Raw genomic sequence first — 20,594 nt, forward strand, 5'->3', positions numbered from 1 at the left:
TAGGGTTTACCCATAGTCCAGACCGGCCAATGAACGACTGGGTTTACCCAACATCCCGATCGGCCGGAGCCGATCTGGCAAGCAGAGTGGCTAGTGCCATCGGAGGTGCTGGCAGCACCACCTACACAAAGTCTCAGCTCTACCTCGACTTGGTCAGCATACCGATCACAACCCAATCGGTGCCGCTCGAAGCGGCGGTACTGATGCCTCTGCTTCATTTGGACCTGCATTGTCATGCTCGTGTGGGTGCTCTTCCATCCATAGCGACTGGACTTCTCTCTATCAGCCGTCCAGATCTCCACCCTCAACGTTACCAGCGGTCCGCGCCTCAACTCTTTCATCTCTGTTGCCGTTGATGCCCGAAACCCCAACAAGAAGGTTGAGTTCTTCTATGACGATGTCTTTGTGTTGACCGACTCCAGCGAGGTCTTGCTTGGATTTGGGTCATTCTCGGGTTTTGCGCACACCGTGAAGAACACGACAATGGTGTCGGCGACCATATCAACAAAGGGCGAGAAGGTCGTCAGGGGCGGTCAAGCTGGCAGCAAATCTGAAAAAAAAATAGTGTGTTGTTGGCTATCTAGATGGAGACGAAGGTGAGGGCCAGGCTTGGGGCATTGCGGAGCGGCCGGGTGCGGATCAAGATCTTTTGTGATGGCTTCTCCCTTGGTGTCGGTGAAGGTCTCCTCTCCCTCAATCTCTCCAATGGAAAATGTGCGATCAAGATCCGGATCAAGGTGCTCAGATGGGAATTATGATTTTGCGAAGGTCTCCCTGAGCTTCCTCGATCTCTCCTTCCTCTTCGGTGTCTCAACCAAAGTCACCACTGCCGAGCTCTACATTAGCCTCGCCACCAGATCCATATCATTATTAGACATAATTTCGTAATTGGATTCATATTTAGGCAAAAAATCATAATAAACTTGTTAAAACATGTAAAATGATGGATGGATCGGATCATACGATCCAAAACGAAGTAATTCAACCCATTATCCATGATTGTCCAAGTTGTTCGCACATCATCATCAAAGAACGGACATTTGGAACATAGCATCTGAGTACGGTCAAAACAAACAAACGTTGTACTTGGAACAGTTGCTATGGAACAAACACAACCAATGTTCTGTTCCGACTTTTTTGGTTCATTTCGTCCAATCCTGGATAAGTCATCAAACATACCCTAAGGATGCATGTAGGCACGTATGTCCGTGACAAGGCAGAAGTGTCTGACTCCCTTGAGTCTGAGTCTGGCCCTTTTGTCCTGCTAGAGTAGGATGCATTCGACCCTTGCGTTATGTTTTTTGATGGCCACCGTGAGGCTATCACAAGCCGACCACCGACTGTTGTGTCTCACTAATCAAACGCCTCCTAGTGTCCGCATCATGACATCAACAAGTTATTCAATTGGAGACCACTTCTTATGTAGGTAGCGTTTAGTGGTAAAATTCATCTTGACCTTGCAAGATGGTAGGATGAAACTAGGATTGGCCGATAGCTCATCTAGTCTTGGATAGACTTTATCAGGTTATGAGGCTCAATTAGGGGTGTCAGCGGGTCGGGTTTGGTTCGGACTCAGGTGAAACCAGACTTGGCCCCAATTTTCGGGTATGGTATTGGGTCCAGGCCCGGGTATAATCAAACTCACCATAAGAAAAATCATACCCAGATCCAATAAGAACTACATGAACCAGACCCGGGTCATTACCAGTAAAATAATAAATTTTTATCATCTTTACATTGAAAATTTGCGGGTCTTAATCGGAACTCGGGTTGGGCCCATGTCTGGTATAAAATTTCATAAACTATACCTGTATCCATGTATTAATCAGATCTTCAGGTCTGGACCTGAATCTTAATTGTGTCTTCTTATTTATCACGGTACCCAGATCTTATAGGGTTTGGTATGGGTCTGATCCAGGTAAACCCGACCCATTGACACCCCTAGGCTCAACCCTTTTCTGGATTCCCATGTCAACTTGACATGGTCTGCACGATGTACACAACATAATGGGTCCATTGTAGACCCGAGACCAAATCGGGTCCCATCTCAAGTTGGAGTCATCCCATTTGCGGACACACCGATTTTGTATGAAATGATCATGAGAAAGACTTGGAGATCATGACCCATTTTTCTTTTTCATGAAATGTCATTATAGGTTATTTTCTTTGTTTTTTTTTTTAATTTAATTGTATTGACCTGAAAGCTAAACGTAACGTGATGTATGTCCCCCACTGCCAATGTTTTTATTCAATGATTTAGGCCCAGCTTATTTATTAGGCCACCTTATGTCTTGACTTTTAATTATCATTCTAAAATAATCAACTAGTAATATTTCAGGGCATATTTACTAGCCGTTAGATTGTTAAAAACATAACACTATGTATCATATTTTTTATACTTGCTCGCGTCTAAAGGAGATCCATATAGTGACGAATCCGGTTGGTTATCCAACCCACTATGGGCTGTTTTTTTTTTCTTGCCCTAAACCTGGTCGGGCCGAGCCTAACCTGATTAGTTGCTCAGTCGAGCTCGGATATGGACATGGCTCATTTGAGCCCTTAACACCAACCCATATTAAACAGTCGTTGCACTTGGTTTTGCACCATGCAGTTCGGTTCCACTCATCCCCCATCTTCATGCCCCTCTTAATTGTTTTGATGCAAGTTGTTTAGATCAAATCTGACCCTATACATGGATTCGGCACGGTCTATTTAATGTGAATTGACCCTTAGATTATATTTTTTCAATAAAACATTTATGAATTTTTAAACCACAACGGATCGGGTTTACCTGGCACGGACCTGTACCAAACCCTATAGGGTCTGGGTAAGGTGATAAATAAGAAGACCTGGGTCCAGACTCAAAGGTCCGATTAATACATGGATCCGGGTATAGTTTGAGAAATTTTATACCAGACCTGGGACCAACCCGAGTTCCGATTAAGACCCATAATTTTTCAATGTAAAAATGATAAACCATATTATTTTATCGGGTATGGCCCAGGTCTGGTTCATGTAGTTTTTATCGGATCCGGGTGTGGTTTTTCTTATGGTGAGTCCGATTAGACTCGGGTCCGGACCTGATGCCATACCCGAAAACCGGGATCAAGTCTGGTTCCACCTGGGTCCAAACCAAACCCCACCTGTTGACACCCCTATCTAGAACCATGACCACAATGGTTTTTATTTAATTTTATAAGCATGACCCCACCAAGTTGTTGAACATAATTATGAGGATGATCATTGACCTAATAGCTCCTAACGAGTAAGGTGGAACACCCCCCTCACTCAATTAAGGATCAGCACTTGGTGGGCCCCGCGATGCTGGACAGATAATTGAGATTGATTGCTGACCAATTTTACTCTCTCATGGCCTTGTTCCAAAAGAGTGTGTAAACTCTTGAGGTTGGTTTTACATCTCTGATTGCATATTTCCAAGAAAAGAGATGGCCCACTTTTCCCTTTCCCATGCCGTGATTGAAGATGATGTTCTTGATTGGAATCCCTCAGACCTGTATCTTGGTCTTCACTTTCTGTCCAATTAGCCCACCACATCAACTACCCAACTTTCGAAAATTTAGAAATAACCACCAAAGGACAAGGCGCTAGGTCTCTAGTATCTCTTTTCCTCTCCATTTGCTCACCTGCGCTTGCTGTATCCCCTCCCTATAAAGACCACATCAGAATATCATCACCCCATAATTCTCAACCATGGATTGGTTTTCTTGGTTGTCTAAGACTGGTCTTGAGCCTTCATTGGTTTACGAATATGGTCTCGTGTTCGCGTATAATGAGCTTGAGGAAGAAGACATCGTGTACTTCAACCATGATTTTCTCCAAAGCATGGGCATCACAATATCTAAACACAGGCTAGAGATACTCAAGCTTGCGAAGAAAGAGCGTGGAGGAAGGCCCCAGCCATTATCTAGGCTTGTTGCAGCAATTAAGAAGACTAAGAGGTGTGTTGCTAAGTATTTACAGGCCTGGCTTGACCATATGGATTCTTCACTAGCCATCGTGCCAAAGTTGAACCATAATAGGAGTTGGAAGGTTAGAAAGGCTAGGAAATTGGTGCTTCAAAAGTCTGGCCAATTGCTTCTCTACAATGGCAGCACCAACAACAGGTCAAATTCCGTAAAGGTTGGCCCTGCAACTGCACCTCCTGGTCGAAGTCCCCTGGCTTTTAGTTTTAAAGGTGATTGTGTTGACAGTGAGAGTTTTCCTAATGCGAATGAAGAAATCCAGTGGGCTTCGATGTTTCAGGATTTGAAACCCACATGAATGATGAGTTATTATTGTCAATTTGGATACCAAGGGGCGTTTATTTTTATGGCTTGTGAGTGCATATTCATTGCCACTTCCTCCCTTGCTTCTCTATACCATGTCCTGAAGCCCCCTCGTTTTGGGATTGGGGGAACCATGTTTGGTAGTATTATGAATCATGTTAAACCAAAAAACATTGATGAATATCTTGCCTACATGAAGTATATGATAATGGTGCCTGAAAAGCTTTGTATGTTGGGCACCGATAGTCAACTGTAAGTTGTTTGTCATTCGCTTTATAAGATTATATTTTTCAGTTACTCCAGAGTTCTTTTTTCCACGGTGAAAAGAGGGAAGCATGCAGCCATTTCCTTTAATTTTTTTTTTTAAGTTTACACTATGATGGGTTAACTGTATGAAAAGGTTTTATAGAAGGTTACTTGTGGTGCCCCCATTAAAGACTTCCAGTTCAACAACAAAGTTGGTGGCTCAGGTCTGAGGCATCTCAGTCAACCGTCACGTTGTGTAATTGAGACGTGTCGAAATTTACAAAATCATCTCTGCCAACTCCACTGCCCCATCCTGCAAACCAGAGGAAGAATGACAGTAGAAAACCCAGACACATCAAAGTATGAAAAAATGTTCCATTTCTAATTTAATTAAACACTTCAGTTATGGCATGCATGAGTCATGATTAATATCCATCATTGATAAATGAAAAGATGAAAGGTATACATGATAATCACGAAAAGGATCAGCAGTCTTCTATTTCAAAGAGGTTACTCGAGGGAATAAGGCCCTTTTATTACATAATCTCCCTCTAAGCGTATAAAGAATCTCACTCTAAGCGTATAAAGAAAATTACTTATAAACATAATAGATCTCACCACAAAATTCATGCCGATGATGTCGACATGAATAGAGGGTGATCCATGGAAAAGGAAAGAAAAAAAGACTCAATTATCTTAATACCATACAACACAACAGTTTGGACATAAGAAATCCCTCTTGCAGCTAAGCAAACCATGAATACCTTGGTACCAATTACAGGATATCAACCAAATAAAAATTTCTCGACAGCAATTGCGATTATTGCCCTCAAAACTAGATTTAGCATCAAAGATGAACCTCTACACCATCCAAATTTGCCCTTGCAAACTACAAAAGCCACTAGCTTGGAATTACCAAACTGTGTTTCTTTATTCTTCTTATCAATTTATCGTAGCCATATTAATGCTGTTAAGTGCTAGGAATACGAAATGATCCCCCTGAGTAAAGCATATGGTATACAGGTCGTATTCTTATCGTAAGAATGACACTCAGTAGGGAGCCCAAGGCACAAACACCAGCTAGAACAAAGAATGTGAGCCTGAAGCAGTTGGGACCCAAACATGTCGTACTCGAACCAACCAATCCTTCTCCAAACTGTTTGGCTGCTTCTTTATCATAAACATAACCAGCGAGTCCTGCAGAGAAAATTAGAGCACCAAGCGGGTTCCCTATGCCCATAAAGTTGTAAATTACACCAAAGTGCTTCAGCCCAAACAGCTCAGAAGCAGTTGGGACCATGATAGAGAACTGGACGCCATAACAGATACCAAGCAACGCAGTTGCAGCATACAATGTGCCTTGAAGAGCTGATGCAAAGAGAAGGTGTGCTGCCAACATCATTAGTTGTGTCACTGTCATCCAGATAGTTCGAGGAATTGCTTTCAACCTGCAAGATACAAGTGATTTACATGTTCATTGAGTAAATGCCAAAAAAAAAAAACTTACAAGTGTAACCCAGAAGAAAACTGAATTTACTTCACAAAGTATTCAGACACTGCACCCCCACCAAGACGACCAATGAAATTGCCGAAACTGAAGATGGACAGAAGGATAGTGGTATCATTAACCCCAACTGCAGTTCCAATTTGTGCTAGATTGTTGAGAACTGTAATGCCAGAACCAACACCAAGGAAGTAAACCAGAAAAAGAAGCCAAAAATCAGCCTTGACTATGGCCTCACCGAATTTAAAATCCTCCCCCCTCTTGGGTCGACGTTTACTCTTTACAGCACCCTCACCCTCAGCCAGAAGAATGCTCACATCAATAAGAGCCTCATCCTCCTCAAGGCTCCCAAGGTTTCTGGTTGACAAAGAAACAAGCAAATAGGGCTCCTGGTTTTCAGAATTTGGATCAACCGAATCACCTGCCGTATTGTTCATCTGTTCTTTCCCTCTTGCAGATCCGGCAATTAAAGGTTCTGTAACAGAACCTCTTAGATCAGATACACTTTGGATTCTGGATTTATCTCGAAAAATTGTCATCTTTATGGGAATCACCATCGGTGCCAAAAGGAAGATTACCATCAGTGCCACAAATGACACAGAAATAGCATAACTAACAGACACAACATCATCCAAAATAGTAGTTATGAGAAGATAAATGCCTAAAAAAATGCTGGCTGCTTGGGTGAACAAGAAATGACCATGCTCAGCTGAGCCTTCTCCTGATGCAGGTGTGCAAGGCCTGACAAAATACATCAGTGCAAGACACAGAACAGGAATCCCTAAAGTAAGAAAGAGCAAGAGCTTTTCAGAGGAATTATCAAGTACCCCTATGTAAATTTCTGTATATACAGCAGCACTGAGCCCAACATAACCCTTGAGGATGCCAGCTACTGTACCCCTACTAAGAGGAAAGTTCCGCATGTTGGTCACAAGTACAGCAGTGCCAAACCAAGCACTACTATTTGTAGCAACACATAATGCAAGCCATAACTGCCACATTTTAGTAGAGATTAATTAATGCACGTTTATCAATATATAAAAACATACAACAGACTCGCACAGACAAAAAATATTCAGATTTTGAGCATGTCTGATGATATTAAAAATACAATTATAAGCTTTGCTTTTGTTTCCAAAAGCATCAAATATGAGGTTTTCATAATAGTGGGAAGCTTACATTCACGAAGGAAGCAGAAAATAATTATAGTTGGCATCATTTGGAGTGTGCTACGGCAGAGGAATTATGATTCCCATGCGTTCATGGAGGCATGAACCCAACTAGTTAGGAAAACCAATGTCCATACATTATTTATAGAGTTGCATGTACACTACATTGAAGTTATTCATTTTAAGTACGACACATAAGTGTTATTGAGATAATTTATATGTTATGCACTCCATTTGAGTGCTCTCCCCCCCCCCCCTGGACACACCTGCCCCCTCAAATCACACCCAATCACTTCCAATTTATTTTGAAAGAGAAATCTCCCACTATCCAAATGGCATTTTACATCACCTATGGCTTCTCAAATCCCCCTCGAATCAGTCCATTAAGTGCATTTGTTCACACTCCTACTTCCTGCACTGCAACCTAGTTTATCAACACAGCAAGAAAGAGGCACTAAACTTAATCTCGCCCAACTTCATTGGGTGGATGTTACTAGGACTTCGGAGGCAGGTGTGACGAGAATTAAGTGGATTTAGAATCTGAAAGAAGTTCTCACATCCACACAGTGGTGTACATGAGCCCGATCAAAGCTCGAGCCTTGGTCGTACAAGAACTCTTCATCTCAAGCTTGGTTGTTTAAGCTCTAGTCAAACCTAAGCTTTTTGCAAGCTTAGTGAAGGTTACTCAAGCTTGAGGATCTATAATCTGCTCATGCTAAACCAATACGAATACCACCACAAGAACATTTGTTTTAATAAAGCATCAAAAAGGAACTCTATTACCTTAATTTTAACTGTTCACTGAGTTAGGATCCATATTTGAAAGATTATGAAAGATTGCTAAATATACATATATGATAATGCTGTTATTAATTTAACATTTAACAAGCTTTTAATGAGCCTTACTTCTATATCTGGGATGACAACTTGTCAACCAACTCTTTCTAACCATTTACTCAGTCTAAAGCTAGATAACCCAGAGATAACCTGAGTCGACTTCACAAAGTGGCCAAAATGTAGCGTGCTTCCTAGAAATATCTCAACAAAACATATCCTTAGACAATCAAATGGCATTAACAAGATCTGGCTTTACTGACACCAAAATACATCAATGTTAGCAAATGTTACTAATATTGACCCTAAGGGGGTGTTTATTTTAGGGGATAGGAAGGGAAAACTCGTTCATGTGAAAGTGGCTTCTAGTTGGAAAGTCAAATTCTGTGAAAGGCACTTCATATGAAACACCATTTTAAGGAGTGTTTGTTTCACATGGGGAGCAGTACACGACCCGTATGGGAAAAACAACGATTCTCAAACCAAAACGGCAGCAGATTCCATCAAAACAAGCAGAAACAAACTTGTAATGCATAAGATAATCTGCAATCAGTAATAACCAAAATTACTAGTGAAGAGGGGAAAAACAGGGAATTCAGAAGCAAAAACCTAGACTCTTTCATTAGTGAAAGGAGAATGAGAATGGAAACCCTAAACAGAAGGAAAAAAAGAGGGGGGAGAGACAAATACTCAGGGAGATTAATGCAACGGAGGAAGGAACCAATCCCTGTCTCTCCTTGATTAGGCAAATGAGGTGGTAAACAGAGAGAGAGAGAGAGAGAGAGAGAGAGAGAGAGAGAGAGAGAGAGAGAGAGAGAGATTACCTGTTACCTGCAGCTTGCAGCAGTGTTGATGGAATAGTATGGCTGCATGGGAATGGCCAAAAAGTGAGGGACTGAGGGTGTGCAGGACAAGTGATGGCAGAGAGGCACGGGGTGTGGAGGCATTGGGGCTGCAATGAAGGAGAGAGTCATTCCCTAGGGGAGACCATATGAAACAACTTTCGTCTAAAAGTCAGTCAACGAGAAACTTGAATCCCCTTGACCGTGGGCACCACTCCCAACGTGTTAGTTTCATGCTCATGAGAAAACTGTCGTTTTCATGTGAAAACGGCCTGTTTCCTACGAAAGAAGCATGAAACAAACGCCCCCTAAGGGATTAAAGTTAGAATGCAACAAGCATTCACACACATATTTGAGAAGGAAAGAAAAATTCATGAGGAAATGATTATACGGGTGACCATAAGACACCCAGAATTAGATAACAACCACTATGTCAAATCTACAAGAACATCCTGCTGCCAGTCTCTTGTTGTCAATCCAATCCAACCCAACTTCAATTCAGGCCATCTAATACCAGCACTTCCTCCACCGAACTGTAACACGGAATCATCCCCAAATATCGCGGTCAGGCAGGGCAGGCATATGCCAATCGTGAATACCCCCTGAAGCCACGGGCAGAACACTTGGTATAGATACCCAATCTTGAGTGAAATAAATACTGACTCTGATCTTTTTCAATAAAATCATCACGTAGTAAATCAACAAAGTCCAAAGTGACATCTTGTTCCCCTGTCAGTTTACCTACTACGGTACCAGAGTGAATATGCTCCCCTCCAAACATACGCAACGCTTTAGCTAGTACACGGAAGTGAATACCATGTTTCCTCTGTCTATCAATAACTGCATGCATTGCGCGGTGGATGCGAAGTAGGCCATTGTCTGGGCAATAATGAGCCAAGCTAGTATTTGCAGTGAATCCCCTTGTTAAGTACTCATGCATTATGATAGGAACTCCCAACTCTCGGGCACATGCCACCTTTTTGAGCATTTCTTAGGATGTACCTGCAGTAGCATTCAGGTAATGTCCTTTAATTTCACCTATTTCAGCATACGCTTCGGCGAAAAATAAGAAACGGTCTCTCCAACACAAACAGTTGGGGGTTCACGTTCTCATCATCCTTGGTAAAATCAAGTTCACCACAGAGACAATCATAAACCACTCCCCCATAGTTCTTTGGGGATAACCCCAATTTTGGTTTAATAGTACTGATTTCTAGGTTGAAGGAAATCCTATCAAAGGTTCGGTGGTTTCTTTCCAACAAAGAATACCACCAAACAAGAAACAGTCACCATTTCCAGGTGAGCCTATGCCCAGTATCCCTTGCCTGGAACCGTGGCACCAGTGTTGTGAAAAGCGTTGAGGCGTAGCGAGGTGCTCCACCAAAAACCGAGGGGAGGCGTAAAGCATAAGCCTAAAAAAAAAAATTGAAAACTTAAAAAATATTATAAAAAATATCTAAAAATACAAATAAATAAAGAAATGCATTATTGATTAAATAACAATCAATAAGAAATAGAAAATCTCAAATAAGTACTAAAAAATATGAGATTAACATATAAAAGTAACTAAAAACTGATTATATAACTGGAAAATATATGAAAATAACAAAAAAAAGTTAAAATATACTAATAAACTGATTACATAACTGAAATAACTGGAAAATATATGAGATTAACCAACAAAAGTTAAAATATATGAGATTATTCTAAAAAATATGAGATTAACATATAAAAGTAACTAAAAAACAGATTACATAACTAGAAAATATATGAGATTAATCAACAAAAGTTAAAATATATTAAGAAACTGATGTGTTGTGGAGCCTGATTCAGAGTTTTTGCCCTTACAGAAGGGAGGGGGGGGGGGGGGGGGGTCAAGTCAAAGCTATAACAACAGCTTCTCCATGGCTAATTAAGAAAAAAAAGAGATTTAAAAGGACAAAAACTGGTTTGGTTTGGAGCTCTTGTGCAAATGCCCCAACAAGGTCCACTTCAGGCTCAAAACTTAATTCAAGAACTTTACCTTTCAAGTTCAATCAATCAAGTTAATTCAGGCAAGCACCTTTCACCTAGGGGTGTCAATGGTTTGGGTTTGATGCTAAGTCACAGGGACTCGGCAAAACAGGTGCCGCACCCGCATCGACGCGATGCGGGTGCGGCACCGGGTGCGGTCAACTCACCCAGGGTCATTTTTGTCCACTTTTTGGCGTTAAAAAAAATATTCCCCGATGAAAAGGAGGATTAGGGCAAAACAAAATTTTTGCCCCTAATCTCTCCTCTCCTCTCCCCCTCAGCTCGAGCTCTCTCCTACCGACGCCCCAGCTCCACCTCCTAGGCTCCTCCTCTCCTTTCGCAGGTACGTACCCTCTCTCGCTCTCTTCTTGTGTGGGCAGGGGAGGGGCCGAGCGCCCCCCCCCCCCCCCCCCCCCTGTGCCCTCTCGCTCTCTTGTTGGGTCAGCAGGGGAGGGGCCGAGCCCCCCCTCTCGCTCCCTTTGTTTTCAGCAGGTGAGGGGCCGAGCCCCCCCTCCCTCTCTCGCTCTCTTGTTGGGTCGACAGGGGAGGGGATGAGCCCCCCTTGCTCCCTCTGTTTTCGGCACGGGAGGGGTCGAGCCCCCCCTCTCGCTCTCTTTTTGGGTCGACAGGGGAGGGGCCGAGCCCCTCCCCCCTCTCGCTCTCTTGTTGGGTCGACAGGGGAGGGGCTGAGCCCCCCCCCCCCCCCTGCTCCCTCTGTTTTTCGGCAGGGGAGGGTCCGAGCCCCCCCTCTCGCTCTCTTGTTGGGTCGGCAGGGGAGGGGCTGAGCACCCCCTGCTCCCTCTATTTTCGGTAGGGGAGGGGCTAAGCCCCTCCCTGTTTTTGGCAGGGGAGGGGCCGAGCCCCCCACCCTGCTCCCTTGATTTCAGGGGAGGGGTCGAGCCCCCCCCCCCTCTCGCTCTCTTGTTGGGTCGGCAGGGGAGGGGCTGAGCCCCCCCTGCTCCCTCTGTTTTCGGCAGGGGAGGGACCTCATATTTAGGTTGATATATTGCATGCATGATGAATGATATTATGACAATGTTAACTGTTAAAAATTCAAATATATATATATATATATATTACATTTTTGCCCCTGCCACACCCCCGTACCCGGGTTTTTTGGAAGTGTCGAATCCCCGCACCCGCACCCATGTGACATAGGTTTGATGATAAATAAAAAGGTTAAAAAAGAATCTGGGTCAGACCCGAAGGGTCCAATTAATATATGATATGGTTTGTGAACTTTCATACCATACATGGGCCAGACCCGAGTTTCAACTGAGATTCTCAATTTTCAATGTAAAATAGATGAAAAATATAAATTTACCAAAACAAGGTGAGGAGCGTACGCCTCACCTTGAGGCGCGCCTTGCCCTGAGGCGTGCGCCTCAAGGCGTATGAGGCGTGCGCCTCAGGGCTTTTGCGCCTTATGCCTGCGCCTCAAGGCACAAAGCCCCTCGCCTTGAAGTGAGGCGCGCTTTTTGCGCCTTGAGGCATGCATTTAATAACACTGCGTGGCACCAATATGATGGACCTAAAGGAAGCCCCTAGAAATCATTAGATATGATGACTATGCCCCACTGCACCAGTCTATGAATAAACAGGCACGACCAAAAGTAGATATCATGTGATTTTTTCTGCCATGAGGCATAGAAAATATACTGACTAGCCATTGAAAACTCCCTCCTCTTTAAAACATGGTTATCAATATCAACAATATTTTGAAAATATTGCAACATTATTGTTTTTTTTTTTGCAACAGCAAAAAAAAAGTGAAAATACCAAGATATTTTCAACATATCACCAGGACAAATGTTGTCAGAATTGGTATCAGCCCTGAATCAATTTTCAAAACGATTCAAGGAATTGGCCAATTCTGATTCTGATTTTAACCAGCAGATGACACATGTCACAAAAATATTAAAATAATAATTTTAAAATATTAAAAACATATTCTAAACCATTTTTATATTTAAAAATAAGCCAAATCAGCTCCGTTTCGTATTGATTTCTGGGCGAAATGAAACTAATTAGCCGATTCGCAATGATACCGAAAACATTGACCAGAAATCATATAATAAAGATAAAATTGTGATATTTATGGGAAAATCTTTTTTTCTATATTTTAAGCTTGTGTTTTATATGTTTTTGTTTCTTTTGCATTTAAAATTTTCTTGTACTAGTTTCTTTATAGTTTTGCAAGAAAAATAATATAAATCTATCATTTCTTATCTTTTCATTATTCTTATATTTTTTCAGTTTTAAAACTCCTAAGATTTTCTGAAGAAAAACCCTATGTCACTTGGATGGGGATGTGGATACGGGGTAAGATGCGGATTTGCTTGGTACAATACGGCATTTTTCAAAAATTAGGATTCGGGGACATGGCCGTACATATATTATATATATATTATCCATTAAATTTAAAAATATATATTTTTAAGCATATTTTACCGTGTCAGACATCATGTCATGTGTGTCGAACACCGTGTCGCGTGTGTCGGATGTGTGTCATACATCATGTCAACGTGTCAGACATGAATCAAACCGAATCTCGTGTCCGGATCCGTGTCATGTCATGCCTGCATGTGATTCATCCCTTGAGGGGCATGTTCCTATGACATAGGAAAAACCATTTTTTCAAAACCTTGTTGAGAAATTGTCGAGAAAGATACTGGTGACTGAAGCACTTATAAAAGCAAGAAGCATGCTCCAAGGAAAACATAGGATGTCACTTCTAAAATGCCAAAATGGCATGATTTGAAAGCAGACACAATTCCCAAGAAATGGAAATCATAATTCCAGAAAACAGCAATAGAAATTCCCATTTCTTGGGATTTATGGCTCAAAACAATCATAATTGATATCCGCCCCCCCACGGAACTGTGATTCCCAATGAAGGGAATCAAGATTCATCTTTCTTGGGAATCACTAGTTCTTAATGAAGGGAATCAAGATTTGCATAATTCCTTTAATGTTTACCAAAAAAACAATTATAAGAATAAATCGATAAATGTTATTAATAAAAGGATATTAAAACATTAAACAATAAGCTCTTGATCAACTTAGGGCTTTTTTAGTTTTCTTTCCAACTTCCCCATCTTAAATACTCTTCTCGTCCACCAACTGTTCCAGCATTAATCATCAGCTCTGTCATCGCAAAACATTCAAATCTCTCTCTACTATGAGCTCTCATATGATAACCAAAGAGAAACGTGTATGAAGAAAATCATGTATACAAACAATGGCAAGCTTGGTTGTGCCTCTAAACAACACAACCAAGTAATCATAATCCTCAAGAATTTTCTGGTCTGGATCATTACCGAAATAATAGTTGAAAGTCGAAAACCCATGCCAAGGCTGAAGAGGCTTTTACCAAATCAAACGAAATAGACTCAGACTAATTGGGTATATGACCTAGAAGAACAGTTATGAAATAGGCAAAGAATCGAAAATCAGAAGACCACATCATTGGCCCCTCGCAAGGATTGTATATGTGCTGCAGAAAAACTGAAAATGGTTGTTTGTCTGGTATAAACCAAAAACTAGCAGAGTTAATCAGTGAGCACTCCATCAGCTACATCACTAATATGAAGAAGATATTCTAGTCTAACATATTAGTAACATTCATTTCATTTTCTACATTACTTTAGTTGTACAAAAAGTATCAGCACATATGACTCATGTTAGAGTGTTGAAGACAAAGCTGAACAAAGCCAGCTCTCCATCTGAAGAAACAAATTCTCAATCAACCTAAAATCCATTTCTACAAGTATCTATCACAATTATTGACAAAAAAAATTCCTGTCAAGTATAACAATGATCAATTTAGCGTTATGAATTAGCAGATCCTGCAGAATTTTGAAAATGACACCTGAGAACCCCTCAACAACAAATAACACCATAATAATGAAATTCAAGATATGGACAATCACCCAAAAACATACGTGCCTTAATCTAGGAGAGCAAATTTATTCTCAAAGTTATTCGCAACAATCCTACAAGGAACTTTGTATCTAACACTGAAAACACCTGTGACATCTGAATCGTGCAAGAGAAAGAAAAAAAAATATGCATCCAAATGATAAACTGATCCCAGCGTTAAAGCAGTTCAAATAAGAAAATCTCCAATCCGCAGTTAACATCGTATCTTTAAACTTGTGAACACAACATTAAATTCCCAACGATGTGTTTGATTGTTAAAGGCAGGAAACAACAGCACTAAGTACCATTAAGAGATTCCCACAACTCAAACTGTCCGGTTACAGAAACCAAACACAAAATATGGACTCATAGGCTAGATATTTATGATAAAAGGCGTCTGCTTAGGCACATTTCCGCATCTTCCACGAAGACCCACTCACAGAAAATCCCACAATGAACCAAACACTGATCCCAACGGAACACAAAAACACATTCCAAGTGAAAACATATACTAAATAAAGGAAACAGCACCATCATCAAATTGGTCTTTTTCAGCTTTATTTTCATTATAATAACAATACAGAAAATCCCACAATGGACCAAATACTGATCCCAATGGAACAAAAAACACGCTCCAAGTGAAAAGATGTGGTTGGTATTCCTAAAACAAACACCACCATCATCAAATTAGTTTTTTTATATTTATTTTCTTTAATAATAAAAATACAGAAAACCCCACAATGAACCAAATACTGATCCCAATGGAGCAAAAAACACATTCCAAGCGAAAACATATGGTTGGTATTCCTAAAACAAACAACACCATCATCGATTTTCTTTTCTTGTTTTCATTCTCAGTTTCCTCTTCCTCCAATAAATGGGAAAAAAGGAACAAGAAAATCTTATACAGATTAGGAGAAACACAAAAGGGGGTTTTGCCAAGACTTACCACCACAAAAGGCAAGGAAGTCACAGTCTGGCTGACGGCTAACCACATGACCCCATAGCCCAGAAAACAAGCAAAGGTCCCAACCATGAGAATCACCCATGGTGGGAGCTTGTTGCATGCGATCCCCGGGAGGATGCCCACGTTCTCTCCTATGTCATTGGCCACCCCGAGCAAGGTGAGCTGCTGCTGGCTGTATCCAAGCACGGATTTGAGAGAAGGGGAGTAGAGTGGGAAGTTGTATGAGTTGCCGGCAGCAACCTGAACCCAAACAGCAGCTGCAAGGCCCACCCATGGAGGCCTGCTGCCTGCCTTCAGAGCCACCATCCTTCTTTTTCTTCCAACTATCTATCCGCTTCTCTCAAATTTGATGATGGTGGCGACGGTGGTAGAGAAAAATTTGTTGCAGTGGTGAACATTCGTCTTTCGCTGCTTCACTCGCACACCCCTCCTCTCCCTTTTTTTTTTTTCATGTACAAAAAGTTAAATTGGCTTTGTCTACTTTCTCAGAATAAATTACGGGAGATGGCAGTAACTTAGAGCAGACTAGGGTGGCAATCGGGTCGGGTCGGCGGGTTGGCGGGTCAGCATACCTCAACATGAACCTGACCCGTTTATTAAACGGGTCGGCTGTGGCAAACACGAACCCGACCCATTTATTAAACTGGTAACCCGACACCACACGGTCAACCCCATTAATAAACGGGTCAAGTAAACGGGTTGGCGGGCGGGTTGACGGGTCGGGTTCAAGTAAACGGGTTGGCGGGTCGGGTTCGGGTAAACAGGTAAACGGGTTGGTGGGCGAGTCGGGGTCGGGTAAATGGGTTGGCAGGTCGGGTTTGGGTAAACGGGTTGACCCTCCCGCCTAACCCATTTATTAAACGGCTCAGCCGGGTTGGCATACTCTTAACACAAACCCAACCCATTTAATAAACGAGTTAGGCAGGTCAACCCGTTTACGACACGAACCCGTTTAAGCCAAACCCGAACCCGGTAAAAAGCGGGTTGGCCGGTCGTGTCAGATTTTGCCACCCCTAGCGCAGAGCGACAAAATCTGGTTATCCAGAAAATATAGTCCTGGAGCTATCTACCGATATTTTGAAAGACCTAATTTTTCTTACGAAGATATTGAAAAAGTATTAGCATATGTAGAATGTGTATCAAGGTCGTGCTTTGCTCAGGCATCCCTGATATCATGGATGGATTCTACGCCTTCTAGACGAGTCTCACACTTTTTGTCAGAGCTGTTGATGTCCTGAGTGAACGGCATCTAAGGTTTTCAAAATGAATGGTTGAAAAAATACTTTCTCCATATTTTTTGTTTCGGCAGACCCCTACCAGTTATACAACCATACCATTTGGGGTTCGAACTTGCAACCTCTCAACACAAGGTGACGTGCACTAACTGCTCCTATCAGACAAGCAGAGTGCCCCCCCTCCCCCCGGTGAATTTTTCATGGTATTAGAGATGCCATTTATCACATGGTACCCGTCAGTGTTTTTCATTTTTCTTGATAGGCAAGCTGCGAAGCAGGTTATATGTCCCCCCCCCCCCCCGGTAGCTCCATCTCATGTTCGGGGGTTCCCAAAGAGCACCACGTATTTAAGCCTGTGCATCTCGTATCCCCATGTTTGTCAGCATTAATTAACATTGGAGTTTGATGCGATTGCAAAGACTTAAGTACCCTCTCCTCCATTGGTGCAAAAAAAATATTGATTCTAGAAAAGGAGTGATTGTAAAGACTTAAGTGCCCCGAAGATGATTATTTAAGACCTAGTCTCTGCACTGCAGGATTATCCGAGAAAAAAATCTCTCCTGGAGGAGGTCATGAACATCAACCCTCTCACTCTCTCTCTCCCTTCACTTTCTGCTTCTGTGCACATCCAACAGAAGATCCTACATTGCTCCATCAAGCACCGACTGACCTGCACATTGACTGTTGTGGAACCTGATTCAGAGTTTTTACCCTTACAGGAGAAAGTTTTGGGGGCTCCTCCCAACGTGGGTAGCATCATTCAACTAAATGAGTTGTAGATCTTGATTCAGAGTTTTTACCCTTACAGGAGAGGGGTCTGAGGGCTCCTCCCAGCGTGGGTAGCATCATTCAATTTGAAGAGTTGTGGAGTCTGATTCAGAGTTTTTACCCTTACAGAAGGGGGGTCTGAGAGCTCCTCCCAGCATGGGTAGCATCATTCAACTTGATGAGTTGTGGAACTTGATTTAGAGTTTTTGGCCTTATAGGAGGAGGGTTTGAGGGCTCCTCCCAGCGTGGATAACATCGTTCAACTTGATTCGTTGTGGAGTCTGATTCAGAGTTTTTGCCCTTACAAGAGGGGGGTTTGGGGGCTCCTCCCAGCATGGGTAGCATCGTTCAACTTGATTCGTTGTGGAGCCTGATTTAGAGTTTTTGCCCTTACAGGAGGGGGGTCCGGGGGCTCCCCCCCCGACACGGGTCCCAGGTGTCGTGGTCAAAAAATGCACAGGGTATCGTGGTGAGAAAGACATATGTTTGTTCCAAGCAAGGTTGGAAGAAATCAATGGAAAATCCAACAAGGAGCATGTCAGAATCGAGATGTGGATGTCAAGCGAGAATGGTGTTGTGCAACTCAAATAACACAGAATAATAAGGGTCTAGTTTTTAGTTAAAATAGAGAATTAAATGATAATAAAAATCGCTGAAAATTTACAGGAATAAACTAGACTCAATAATGAAGACACCACTTTTTACGGATTTGGAATATGACCTTCAGTTAAGGAGATATGGCCCTGACAAGTTGGTCCTAATTTGGGTAACGATTTACAATGATTTGCTTACTGAATAACACTACAAATTGCTATAGTGATTTATGGGAGACACTACAAATCGCTATAGTGAGATCCAACAACACTATAAATCGCTGTGAGGCTCGTTGGAGACCCAAAAACACTATAAATTGCTATAGTGATTTGCGAAAGACACTACAAATCGCTGTTGAAAAGCTGAATAACACTATAAATCGTTGTCCGTGCCGGGGGGAGCCCCCGAACCCCCCTCCTGTAAGGGCAAAAACTCTAAATCAGGCTTCACAACTCATCAAGTTGAATGATGTTACCCACGCTGGGAGGAGCCCCCAAACCCTCTCCTGTAAGGGCAAAAACTATGAATCAGGCTCCACAACTCATCAAGTTGAACGATGCTACAGTCAGTGTGCAGGTCAGTCGGTGTTTGATGGAGCAATGTAGGATCGTCTGTTGGATGTGCACAAAAGTAGAGAGAGAAGGGAGAGAGAGTGAGAGAGTTGATGTTCATGGCCTTCTCCAGGGGGAACTCTTTGCCTCCCTTGATTTATTCTCTAAAGAGATAGAGAGAGAGTTTTACAGTGTTTTACGGAGAAAGAAGAAGAAGAAGATGACGATGAAAAGTTCAAACGGACATTTTTGATGGCTCAGGTTTGTTTCGTCAGATGACCATCGGATCGTCGGATGACCATCGGATCGTCGACTCACCATCGTTTCGTCGGATCACCATCGACGAAACGATTAATGTTCATTTCGCTGTGTAGACTTTGAAGAGTCAACATCATCCTCGACTTTCTGGATGGAGGATATGTTTATCCTTTTTTTGAACTGTTTGTTTTTTCTTTTTTGAATAAAGGGCATTTTTGTTATTTTCTCAAACCATTGCTTTATGAGAAGAATAGCAAGAAAGGGTACTTAAGTCTTTGCAACCACACTAGACTCCAATGCTAATTGATGTCAACATACACGGGAATACGAGCCCCATGTGCTTGTATATGTGGTGCTCATTTAGACCCCCGAACACAGACGTGGAATTCAGTGAATCATCGAGGGAGAACATACACCACCCTCCCGGCAAGCTGGGGTTAGTCTGACCCCCTACCATTGGGTTTTGAACCTGCAAAATTTCAACACAAGGTGACATAGACTGACCTGATACACTCGTATACAAAGATATATATTTGCTAGTATCAATTTTTTTTTTTTAATATTAAACAAAGAATCTGCTTTCGGAATCGAAGACCTAGTTGTGCTGGCTTTGCCTGCCATACTTATGATTATTGTTTGGCAAAGTAAAACTTTGTGAGCTTATCCCTTACCCCTACCCTCAAGGAGTCGCCGTGCTGCCACTTGAGCAAAAAATGATGCTCATGAGATTTGAACTGAGATGGCCAGGCTTCCTCAAATTAAGCCAAACTCCATGGGGGGTATGCCACAATCATTTGTACGTACAATTAGGTTGAGATCCAGTAGTGAAGTCATTTTGACTTGATTTGACTTGGAAGATACATGCTGCTTATATTTTGAAGAGAAAATTTCATTTAGGAACCAATTTCTCCTAATTCTAAATATGAGCCCACATTTCTGAAATACCAAATACAGGCCAAACTTTTCAGACCAATGTTGTTAACAATTTAGGTGAAACGGGCAATGCCAATTCTAAGGTCAATTTTTAACCAGGAAAAACACTTGTCAAAAAACATTTAATAATGTTAAAAATATTAAAAAATATTTTTACTAATTTTTAATTTGAAAAAAAATAGTCATTTCAGGTCATATTTATCTTGATTTTCTGCGGATAGGATGTGTACAGGGCGATTCAACCTTGTTCAAGCGGATAATGCAACATTGTGTCAAACAAGGGCCTACATTAATTATTGTCATTAAACTCAGGTTAAATAATTCAAATTACAATAATGACCTTTATTATTATTAAAACTTAACACTGTATATGTTTTTATATGAGGATAGGTAAGTACTTTTCAGTTTTTAAGGGACAATACAAGAACCCAAGAAGGAGTTTCAAGAAAAGTTAGGCTCATATTTAAAAATTC

At 41.8% G+C, this 20,594-nt stretch overlaps 2 protein-coding genes across 3 annotated transcripts; one reads left to right on the plus strand and one right to left on the minus strand.

Moving 5' to 3' along the window:
* Positions 1 to 584: 584 nt before the first annotated feature.
* On the plus strand, positions 585 to 4,281 carry LOC149835365 (uncharacterized). Its single transcript, XM_090009571.1, has 2 exons — positions 585 to 737; positions 3,739 to 4,281. The coding sequence occupies exons 1-2, from the start codon at positions 585 to 587 to the stop codon at positions 4,279 to 4,281; spliced, it is 696 nt and encodes a 231-aa protein (XP_089865697.1).
* Positions 4,282 to 5,004: 723 nt separating this feature from the next.
* On the minus strand, positions 5,005 to 16,231 carry LOC149835366 (protein NUCLEAR FUSION DEFECTIVE 4-like). Of its 2 annotated transcripts, none has more exons than XM_090008429.1 (3): positions 15,765 to 16,231; positions 6,070 to 7,028; positions 5,005 to 5,980 (listed from the first exon to the last, which is right to left on the minus strand). In XM_090008429.1, the coding sequence occupies exons 1-3, from the start codon at positions 16,086 to 16,088 to the stop codon at positions 5,503 to 5,505; spliced, it is 1,761 nt and encodes a 586-aa protein (XP_089864555.1). In that variant the 5' UTR covers positions 16,089 to 16,231; the 3' UTR covers positions 5,005 to 5,502. The 2 variants fall into 2 exon arrangements, with proteins under 2 accessions (XP_089864555.1, XP_089864556.1); XM_090008430.1 differs by having other exon boundaries at positions 6,070 to 6,575; positions 15,765 to 16,220.
* Between the last annotated feature and the right edge of the window lie 4,363 nt (positions 16,232 to 20,594).

Source organism: Nuphar pumila, chromosome 6 (assembly GCF_984573655.1).
Source record: "Nuphar pumila chromosome 6, dmNupPumi1.hap1.1, whole genome shotgun sequence".
NCBI classification, from domain to species: Eukaryota; Viridiplantae; Streptophyta; class Magnoliopsida; order Nymphaeales; family Nymphaeaceae; genus Nuphar; species Nuphar pumila.